Source organism: Grus americana, chromosome 4, assembly GCF_028858705.1.
Source record: "Grus americana isolate bGruAme1 chromosome 4, bGruAme1.mat, whole genome shotgun sequence".
NCBI lineage: Eukaryota > Metazoa > Chordata > Aves > Gruiformes > Gruidae > Grus > Grus americana.
In genome coordinates this window covers 57,912,873-57,924,769 of record NC_072855.1, presented here as the reverse complement: position 1 = coordinate 57,924,769, position 11,897 = coordinate 57,912,873, and the positions used below count along the sequence as shown (strand labels likewise).

The window sequence follows — 11,897 nt, the reverse complement described above, 5'->3', positions numbered from 1 at the left end:
GATGCTCAGAAATATTTAAAAATATTTCTAGTATTTTAGAAAATATTAGTAAAAGTAAAGGCAAAATAAGAGGACAATCTGATTAAGGCTTCAGGATATGGTTTTCATGCTTTGCACTTTTACACCTGTCCAAAACACAAGTTGCCATTGCGTGAGCATGTGAAATGCACATTTCTTTTCTCATTCTTAAGTCTATGAGAGGTTCCAGCAGCAAACGTTAAGTAGCAATTGACATCAACGTTCCTTTTCCTCTACCGCCAATAACAGGCCCCAGTTTACTACTAAGCAGCAAAGCAATTGTACCTTCAGAATTTATCAGCTATTAAAAATTCTTCAAGTTCTAGTGTTCTGTGGATCAAGTATTCAGCTACTACTAATGCTTTTGTCATAAAATGAAGCACAATCTTTTAAGTGCAGAACAATTCAAAAGAGGAAAGCATTATAAGTATTTAAGGCTGAATGGTTTGCCTGTACTGCTGCATGGCTGTTGAGAACTCTTGCTACAGCTCCATCCATGATATTCATATTTCACATCACTGTTTTTACCAGGACCCATCAGATTAAGCATATTGTTTAATTCAGACAAACATACAGACAGAAAAAGACTGCCATATCTTAGCCTCACGTGTTTAATATAGATTGATTTATGATGAAAATTTACCTCCAAAGCTGTCAGGATTTCTCCTGTCTAACCAACTGGACTATTCCTGGAAGTAATGTGGTCACTATTCAGTAGATTAGAAGAAAAAAAACACCAACCAAACAAGTCTATTTGATGCAGGCAAATTTCTCAGGCAAAGCGGTTAGGGCTTGAAGTAGTACTCTTGAGATTGGAGTGCTGAACCCAATGCAATTGCTTTTCTGTGACCACCTGAATCGCAGAGTTACTGAGAGGCAGCATTTCCAGAAAATAGAAAAAGTAGCCAGCCAACACCAAAGAAGGAAATGGTATGCTACATTCTGAATGGCAGTCGCTTTACCTTTCTGCAGCCTCATTACTTCGGCAGTGGTTATGTTAAGCTCTGTGAGTGGCAACTTTATGGGAGCTGGCAGGGCTGTTTCTCATAAACTGCTGACCTTTGAGGATGGTGGAACTGCTATGAAACTGCTGCACATAAGTGAAAAGCTCCCCCCTCTTGTACAAAAAGGCCAGGCAGAACACAGGTCCCCAATGGCTACTGAGGCCAACTCAAAAAAAAACATGGACAGTTTTTGTTTGTTGGTGGTCATCAGTGGTTACTTAGACACACCAGGTTTCTACAGCAATGAAAGGAGGCCATTCAGTTGCATCTCACAGGCTCCTTTGTCATGCTGAAAATTTCAGTCATCTGCGGTCTCCTTAATTGATGGTCAGCCATTCTTAGAGACTTTGCTGGTATAGTAATTTCTTGAGATAGGTTTGAAACACATTCGTAAGGGGCACTTTGTCTGACTATTGCTATTTTATCAATACCGCAAGTGGCTTACAATCTACCTGTCACTTTGCTGAAAACTATCAAGATGTGGAAACATCTTCTGAATCTCTCCCATGGCCCAACCTCTCGCCAGACACTCTCGCTATTTGTGCATACTTATTCTTGGCATCTGAAAACTGCCTGAAACGTGTGACAGGATTCGTCTCACTGTAACTGGAGTACCGCTCCACTAAGTCTTGAGCTACTGGCATCTGCTGAAATGGCTGTGGGCTTAGAAACATCATCAAATGCCAGTTCCCAGGATGTGGTCAATAAATTATTTAGAGCATCTTTTCAGAACCCATTCCTATGTCTTATCCCCAGCCCACGCAAGGTTGGCATCACACAGTTCATAAAGAGCACAGCCTTTTGTGGAATTTACTCCAAATATTCATCAAAGGAAGAAACTTCATCATTTCAGATTTATTTTTAGGTGGCGACATTTGACTTCAACTTCCTCCAGGCCTGTCCCCGTGCCCTTTTGATGAATCACAAGTTATTTGTTCTGTAATGAGCTTCCTATAGTTACAAGTTTTGTCAATTCACTCTGCCCAGAACTTCCTATAACAGTGAAGGATCAGAAAGATATGCAAGGTTATGTTTTGACTATAACGGATCCTATAAAAGCACATGATCTTGATAGTTTATTTCTCTCTTCTGTTTCAGTAGTATTCTCAGTAAGACTGAATATCGTTCAGGCAATGCTGTCCCAGTTCACTCCAGCAATCTTTCTAGCTAGCAGTTGCCATCAAATACTGTCCTAGCTTTTCCCTCAACATGTGGCTCATCTCATTTTTACAGGTTGGTTAGACTCGTTTGATGGTAAAGGTGTCAATCACATGCCTCCTTGCCTATGTTGCCTCATCAGACTCAGAAAGCCAATCTTATTCTTTCCTTCAGCCTAAGCCTAGGGTTTCCCTGTCTACAAGCCTTGTTACAAGCAGTTGCCTCAACTCCTGAATTGATATTAAAAATAATGAACAAAACACGTACAAGAATATGGTCTTTTGTTCCCTAGACCAGTCTTCTCTTAACTCTACTAAAGATCTTCCCAGGATCTATTTATTGGAAATGGTGAATTCTCACTATTCTTCCTCCTTCCAGTTCTTACCTGTGAATTTATAAGCTGAAAGATTGGTGAATGAGGTCTTTCCACACAGGGAACTGAGTACTCTTCAGCAGGGTGGTTTAACTGTCTACTACATCTTATTTCTGTGTTTCCTGTAGGAATTTCTTCTTTCCTACTCATGCGTTCCCCTTCACCACAGCCTTTTTGCTTGTTTAGAATCTATGTTTGATCAGGTTGCCAATTTAATGCTCTCTTCCAAGGCAGACTTGCACATAAATAGTTATACTAAAAATTCTTGTTTCATGTCCCAGCCACCAAACTATCATTTATGTGTTCTGCTTGTACTGAGCGCCTTTCCAAATGTCTTTCTGCTGATGCTGGGTCTTTCCAGTCATTTAAAAACAAACAAACAAACAAACAAACAAAAAAAACCCAAAACCAAAACACCCCCCCCCAAAAAAAAACACCCACAAAAAACCCAACAACACCAAACAAAAAAACCCTACAATTGTGTAACCATTATTCCTTTTTTTTGGCATCATTTTTGGCTGATCAATCCTTAAAAGAATTTTCATGAACATTTTTGTAATCTTTTTATGAAGGTCAATGAGCTTTAAAAATCAGCATTTTTTCTCTCATATCATTTGATCCAGACTTCATTTCTACGTGAATCTTCAGTAGTAAGAAACTGAAAACAGTCATCGTGTGACAGGCTGAACTTTTGTCTGTACCAATTCACATTCAGGCAATCTCTAGAGCCAAGTCATTGTTAAAGACACAAGAAAATGTCACTTTTTTTTCCTATCAATAGACAAGGAACCTCTCCTTATGAAGTCTGTTACAGTTTCAAAGAAATAGTTCATATAGCTATTGGACATAATGTCTATTCAATCACTGTGCCTGACCAGAACAAAGACCGTTATTTTTCTGGCTTGTGAAAAACGTGGCTTGCATTGTTTCTGCTGCTGATTACCCTATCCAAAGGGAATGTCTGCTCCTCTGTCAAAGAGTAAAGAATGCTCAGGCAAGCTAAGGAACAAATAAGCAGCACATTTGTGCATGAAAATGTGCCTCTGCCATTATAGAGAGATTCTCCCCTAATGTTGAGAAATAATTTGGGGCAATCTTCTACTAAAAAAAAAAATTATGCTCAGATTTTAGGCCAAACTCAGAATGATTGGCACAGAACTCCAGGAATGGAGTGTTTTGTGGATATTGATACAATGCAGATATAACAGCAAACACTACCATCACAAGGTGTAAGTGATCCTCAGCTGTGAAGTCTGGGTCCCAGAACAAGCAGGAGTGTTATGATTCCTTTTTCAGCAGGAAGGAAATGACTCCACCATGTCACTTCTATGCTAGAGAACAAGAAATATCAAGTATTTTTCTTTTTTAAACCAATCAGTGAGAAATCAGAACAGGTCGCTTAAGACCTGAGAGCACGCCCTGGAAAAATACCCATAGATAATGTCATTCATGTGTAATCTGAAGCTGGGAGCACACTGCAGGATTAGTCTAACATAGAACATGGCTCTATCCAAAGTCAAGTATGGATAAGGCTTTGGGCAACGTGGTCTAGTTGAGGGTGTCCCTGCCCATGGCAGGGGGGTTGGAACTAGATGATCTTTGAGGTCCCTTCCAACCCAAACCATTCTATGATTCTGTGATAAAATTTAAAAAACAAAGAAAAGAGAAAAGTAATATTAAAAGAGAAAGTAATATTATTCTGAATGCAATTTGCCATGGTCTATAGCTGGCTGCTTACCATACTCTCATATTGTCCTCTTTCTCCCTCTGTGGTTTAACTTCCACATGATCTCAAACACAAGGGACTAGGCTATGAAACAAACAAAAAAAAAATTGGTACGAGTTCTTTTTGGAGGCTCAAACGTTTGGCCAAATCTTAGCAGCATAAAATTCAAGACACGTGACTCAGAAGTCCATCCGATCAGCCCATGGCATTAGACTTCAGCGTCATTAGTTAAACCAGGTTCTTACAAAAAAGGTACTTATGGGTAATGGACTTAATTTCCTTTTTCTCTGACAAAGATGTAATTGTTTCAGAGGCTGGAAAATATTACAAAGCAGGCTATACATATTGTTTTGTTCCTGTTTTCCAAAACAATATTAAACTGGAAAGAATAAGTGAGAAAGAGTTAAGCAAGAACATGATCTGGAGATTTGTTTATTAATTTACTTTGTGAAGGATTAGAGAAACAGCTGTTTGAGGACTCTAAAGGTTTCCTTCAACAGTATGTCTAAATGAATGAAAAGACTAAAAATATATCAACAAAGCACTTGTTTAGTTGAATGAACAAGCAACTCAGTGAATTCAAATTACAGTTGCACTGAATCTACTAGTAATTGTCACTTTGGATTGTTCTTACTTTCCATCTAGTCCGGTAGCATTTCTCAAGTATCAGCAGCCCGGTACCAGAGCCCTCAGAAGAAACTACTTGAACTCTGTCCAATGCAACACTGGAATACTCTCTTCCTGCTCTCAATACACACATACATAAAGCTCCTTTCTCCTATACTAAGAGAGAAGAAGAAAACACATTCCATTTTAGCCTTCCCTGGACATGAAGTATTCCACCGAGTCCTCTCTTGGTCACCTTAGTTCCATTAAAAAAACAAAACAAAACCCCCACACTGCTACCAAATTCCTTTGACTCCTCCTTAAAAAGATGTGCCAAACATTTGATTACTCATTGCATTTTAGAATAAAGTATCTTCTTGTCAGAGTATCTTCTCGAAAATGTAGTAATTCACACATTGTCAGTGAAGTGGTATTCGACTATTATGAGAGGTTAAAGTTATAGTGGTTTGTAAAGTCAACTCCTTTCATAACACTCTTAAATCAAGTGTCTTTAAAAAATACCAGACCTTAAGTTAGAGCACATATATTTAAAATACATACCTGACAGCTGCTACTGAACTTGCTGCAATAATTTGAGCAATTTCACATTATTTTCTAAACTCAAGGTTAGGATGGTACTGCATAAAAAAACAGAAACTTGGAAAAAAAGTGCATCTTTTTTACTTAGGTCTTGGGAAAGACAATATCCTTCTGTTCATAGTTGCTTTCTACCTTATTGATTGAAAAGATTCCCATCCTGAACACTGATGACCAATGTACACAGCTTTGTAAAAATAATTCTCTCCTTGCTATATGCTGTTCCAGGCTGATATTTCAGCTTGGATTTGCCACTGTTTAGCAAGGGAGACTTTCAGATTTATAAAAAATAGTTTATAAGAATGACACATTAATCGTGCCTCCAGTCTGATGTGACTTTTGATCTTCAGCAATTCAGAAGAAATTTTTTTCAGTGATTTAAAAAGAAAAGAGAAAGCACCTATTCTATTGAAAACTTCTCATTTTCAACAAAGGGAAGTGACAGCGCTAGCCTGGAGCTTCTGTGGCTGACTATAACACCTAGAACAATGCAATGAATTCTGTGAGAGAAGGCATCCAGGTCAGTATGTTTCCAGCTGACACCCAGTTAGATAATTAAAAAAAGGTTCATTTTGAAATGTCATCTGTGCTCATGAAGTAAATTCGAATTGGTCTACCTCCCAGCCACAAATCTAACAGATTGGTTGTTTTTAAAAGACAATCATAGATCACAATAGACCATTGTAGTACGTTATATCTAGGGTTCACACCCTAGCCAGAATTGCTACTGATGCATACCCATCTTCCTTGCAATAAATGCATAAACTACTCACTCTCCCCTCTTCAGTTCATAAGCAATGTTCTTCAAAAAGCTCTCACAACTTTCACTGGGACACAGGCAGGCTTTAAGACCAACTTCAAGTACATTCTTCAAACTCCCCTAGCACCTTTGTTCCACACTCCAATTTTATAGCTGCCTCTACCTTGTCGAAACCGGGCACATATAGATCTCCACTCATTGCTATAAGCTGGCAGTGTCTTCATCCATCCTTTTTTAGTTACCTGTCTGCAGACAGCCCAGCACCCTTGCAATGTACATAGCAGAATTGGAAGCAAAAGACTTTATGGCATGCAGCATTGTCCAGGATATTACCCTTCCATTGTTTCTCAGCCTTCTTTATGTATTATCTCTCATTTCTTCTCAGATTTCCTCGTCCCCACAGCTACGCTCATCACATATTGTCTAAAGCTATAAACAAAGACGAAAGGGTCAGGCAAACACACTGTCACGTATAAAAACAATCTTTTATTTTAACATCAAAACAACTTCTATTTTAATTGCTTCTTTTGAAAAGGTAATGAGTTTAAAATGTTCTTTGTTTAGCCGCTTCGATATAGCCCAAGTCTGAATGTTTTTGCTATTACAGACATTTTCATAGTACACATGAAAGAGTTTTCTCTCTCAGTCCCCTGCCTGAGAAAAGCATGACAATCTGATGATAGTGCAAGGAATACAAAGTCCACTGTGAGCAGTGGCAAGGACTAAAATAGATGCATGGATGCCTAAAGTTTGGCGTAGTAAGTGCACACTGAAGCGAGGATTGTGGTTAACTATGACAAGTGCTGAGGGTCACTAAAGCTTTAAGTAAAAATGAGGTCTATTTGGAATTCAGCTCACATTACTCAGTTATTTCATTAACCATCCAATTCTGACACACCCATTGTAGGTAATATATAAAAAGAGGTCTAACCTTTTTGGTGAAATGCAGGATGAATTGAGCTTACAAAGTGCAAAATATATGAAAAGCGATGCATAAACATTGGTTAAATCCTCTCCAAATTCTCCTACCAGGCAAGAATAGATTAGTCATCACTGTTTATAGTGATGAATGAATCACTATTGCATTTCAGAAGATATTATACAAATTGATTATGAGATAATTATCTCATAATGATTCCATCATTAACAATTTACAGTATAAAAATTTGCATCTGTTACCAGAAGTATTTCTTCAGTTCTTTAATTAAGAACTAAGTGAATTAAGTGTCTTTAATGTGTGATTTTGTCTTTGTATCAAATTTCTATTAAAATTCCCCAGCAAATTTGCTGTTTTGACATGACGTACAGAAGTACGTCTGGGTTATATAACTCTGCTGTCTCAAGAACTGCAGGAAAAAGATAACGTATCTCATGTTTTCTTGAAAGATCATGCCCTTTATAATACATTCCATCTTTGATATACTGATAGCACACGTGGTCATAGAGATTAATTTCTAACTTTAGGACATGCTAATTCCACAAGGATTAGTCAAACCAAAAGGTTTCACATTTGCAAGTGAGCTCTCTCAAACGAGTTTTGCACCACCTCAGTCCAATATATTGATGTATCATCTACAAGTCAGGTGATAGCATTTTTGAACTCCAGAATTAAATTTAAGTTTCTCACAAAGCTTTGAAACCTGAAATCAAATGTTCTCCAGGAATTAAAAAATAAATGTTAAAATAATTGCTCTCATTAACGACAAACATGGTGTTTTTAATTGGAAACACCTTCAGCAACAACTACTGGCTACAATACCTATATGGAAAATAGAAGGCAAATATTACAACACTTTAGATCCTGTTAAAAATTTAGTTTGCCATAAATTGCTTGTCAGATGTACCTTGGTTTTGGTAGAAAAAGAATCTGCTTTCCCTAAAAATTCCCAAATTTCAAAAAAAACCTGCCAAAGTAAAAACTTTCCACTCAGAAAACTAAAACCATTTTTACTACAATCAAGATTATCCATGGAGAAAGAAGAAAGATCACTTTTTAACCACGCATACTAGTAATACAGAAAGGAATACCAAGGTTAATTCTAAAAGCACAGGCAGGAAAGCTAATTTTGCAGTTTTGAACATCTCACCTGCTTCCTTACTCCCATGGTCTCAAATACTCATTCTGTTATCCCTGACCATTGAGCATCATGCTGTAGATGCTATGGAGATTTTTCAATGTGTTCTTTTTCTGCCATGATTTTATGTTGGAGGTTTTTTGACAAAGTGTTTTCCTCTTGTCAGACTATGCCTTACAAGATAAGCTCTCCAGCATTCCAGCAGGCAAAATTTAGTCCTACACTAGTGACACCAAGAAATGTCACTATTTTAAAGTTAATTAACTAAGCTTTGGTTTGTAGCTTTGAGTAATATTTCTCCCTCTGGAAAGAGAGGATTCCTAATTTCCTAGCAAAACAAACAGTTCTCCTAGGCATAGAAAGGTCCAAGAAAACAATGCAGTTGTAATTTTTAGGAAAAATTGGTTCTCAATTCACACATACTCCTAACCATAATATCTGAACCTAAACTAATAAAAGCTTTGTTACTTACTTCAGACAATAAAAAAGCAGCCTCAGAACAGACAATTCATTATTATCATTAATAGGCAATTCTGCATTCATCATTACTATTAATATTAATACCTGATTTTTTAAAAACTGGGAAGCATGCTCACAATTAACTTTCACTATGCTCACTGAACTTCATTACACATCCAACATGACCTGAGAACAAGACCTCCTCTTACTGTATCTCAAAATGTATATTACTACAGTGTAATACATAATATTGTGCAATATCTATGTAATATGTAGGTATATAAGAGTGTGTGTTGCATTACACAGTACCACAACATTTTCTGTACAGAGACTTCTGAAATTGAGGTATATAGACATATGCATCCCAGTAAATTCTAAGGCTGAGATTTTGCAATAAGATCATTTGATGCATATCAACATTATTAATATCTAGTATCTCTCACAGAGTTATTCATAATGATATCCTACCTGAGCTTCAGAACACTAAAGAAGCTCCTTTGCTGTAGCATCTGCAAAATGACCATATGATGTGTATTGTACCTCTCCAGAGTCCATAAGCTGTGGCTACCTAGCTTCAATCTTGATTGGCCTGAGATCACTTCCAGTCCAAGATACTGTACAGAGCTGTACGACGTCTCAAAGCACAAGCTGGTGTCAGAAGAAAACTTGTATTTTCAAATAGAGTTTTGACCTCAATCAAGTAGTTTAAACTGTTTTCCTATTATGTTTAAGTACATATTTTTTATGAAGGTTGTGATTAATGTTTGATACATGCAACTAGCACATCATACAGTAAAACGAGAGAAGAGAAAACACAATGATGTTTTAATGAAAACGAAAAAATAGAAGATCTTTAACCAGGCAACCATTTCATGCTGTATTCATCTTTTGAAGAATATCATTCCTTCACATCCAAAGTCACAAACATAAAAAAAGAAAATAAACAGGCAACATTTTTCTTCTCTTTCCTACCCACCACCCTACCCATCCAGTACATTACATCAGTTAATATATTCTGACCACCACCTGGCACCAACCTGCTTCCAGATGCAGTATTATAATTTTGGATTCATTTTACCTAGTGTATATTCCATCTCCTCCACCCTCACCCATGTTCAACACAGATACTCAGATCTAGAGCCCTCACTTTTGAAGGTCATTTGAGAATCCATGCTTGACCTAGAACAAAGGAGAAGTCTTTCCGACTCATCTGTGTACCTTCGTGCCCAGAGCTGCTCTCCTGCATTCACTGTTCGAGGCTTCAGAGATAGCGTTTCAAATTTCACATAGGTCTCTTTCGCAAGGTCAGCTTCCTTTGCAGTTTTTGGTTTCACACGAAGTTTTAAAACTTTGTAGAGTAAGAAAAATATCAAAGGTAAAGCAACCACACATGCTGCACTGCTGGCCAATATCAGAATAGAAAACTGAGAGCTGCTTTCATCATTTAACCGATCAGTGGAGAAAATAACGCACTGCTCTTTTGTAGGTGGCACTCCTTTGGGTGAGACACATGCCATATATTGAGTACTAGGTTGCAAACCATCAATTGTGACTTTGTTTTTGCTAGAATCAGTGCTCAGGGGCAACATATCTTTCTCACCATACTTTGAGTATAACACAGTCACTGCAGAGTTGCTTGTGGCATTGACAGTTTTCCAAGTTAAGGTCACTCTTTCATCAGTTTCACTGATCACTCTTAGGTTCTTTACAGTAACATTTTCCTCAGTCAAACCTGCTGTATTCAATGAAGCCTCCTCACCTTGGTTGCTTATCTCCTCAGTCTGCTTTGTCTCCTCACCTTTCTTGTTTATCTCCCCAGTCTGCTTTTTGTTTCCATTTGCCACTCCCTTTGAATTTTTCTTTCCATTGAACATGGGCCTGGATTCCTTCTTGTCAGTAAACCTGATGCTTGTTGATCTTTCAGTGCTAACCAGTGCTCTGGTGGTTGGTGTGGTGGGAAGAGGTGTGGTTGTCCTCTCAGGTTCTGGTTTGGATTTCTGCTGAGTGGTATTCTGTCTCTCTGCCTCTTCCTTCCTTCCATACTTCTGTGGTGACACAGTTGTAGTAACTACACCAACTACTGTGACAGTAACAGCAGCTTCTGACATTCCGGCTAAGTTCTTGGCTTTACATCTGTATTCTCCTGCGTCCTTGTATGAAATCCCTGTCAAGCTTATTATGGACCATCTGACACCCTCTCCAGGTGTTTCTTGAATTACTACAGGAAAATGCAAAGAGTAAAACATTATAAAAGGGACGTGAAGAGAAAGTAAATATTATTAGACTACTTCTTCCCTTAAGTTATTTCTGCCAGAAGGAATCACAAGTATTAAACTTTTAAAAAAAAAAAAAAAAAAAAGCCAAACCCAACCAACCAACCAAAACCCCAAACACACAAACTATGAAACTTCCTGCCATATTCTATTATTGCAGAAAAGTGCTCAGCTTTGGGCAAAATGGAATTGAATGTCTGGAGGAATTACAATATAATTTGCAGTTTCCCTAAGTTAAACAAAACCACATAAAGAGAAATCAAATGTCTTAAAGCTGCTAAGTGACTAGGAAATAGAAGTCTCACTGATTTCAAGTGACACTGAACACACTAGCCATTTAAAACATTTCTGGAAATTACCTTTAAGATATTTAAGTACTTTGGACTATTACCTTCTTCAGACCTATGATTTAAGATAACTGCTAACTACTTGGCATTAGCAAGAAACACTTTTTATATTTGTGTTACAACCTAAGTATCTATCATAGTAGCTAGAATGGTATCAGATAATCACAGCCTCCTTAGCATTCAAGATGGGTGTTGCAAATAAACAATAAACATTTGCAAATAACACAGAAAACATGATTTTGGAATATCCTGTGTTTACAATGATGAGTTTTAAGGGGCTCAGTTACGGCCTCACTAACTTTTTTAACATGAACACTTTGAACCAAAATGGAGATTCCAGTAACAAATTCTCCTTTCTGCTTTTTCAGCTTCTGAGTTAGGGCCCAACTATCCCAACCTCCGTTTTCCTTTATCCTTCCCCCGCTTCATCCATTTCCCTCTTCCATGCGCATTGTTCTTATTACAGACCACATCCAGAATCAAAACAGTCTGTTGGACCTG

At 37.6% G+C, this 11,897-nt stretch overlaps 1 protein-coding gene across 2 annotated transcripts in view; it reads right to left on the bottom strand.

The window, feature by feature from the left end:
• Positions 1-8,653: 8,653 nt before the first annotated feature.
• Positions 8,654-11,897, bottom strand: part of LRIT3 (leucine rich repeat, Ig-like and transmembrane domains 3) — a 32,820-nt gene continuing 29,576 nt past the window's right edge. For both annotated transcript variants that reach the window (XM_054824565.1, XM_054824564.1), the window contains exon 4: positions 8,654-10,994. In XM_054824565.1, coding sequence (XP_054680540.1) covers positions 9,892-10,994 — 1,103 coding nt within the window. In that variant the 3' untranslated portion in view covers positions 8,654-9,891. The remainder of the gene's footprint in view (positions 10,995-11,897) is intronic.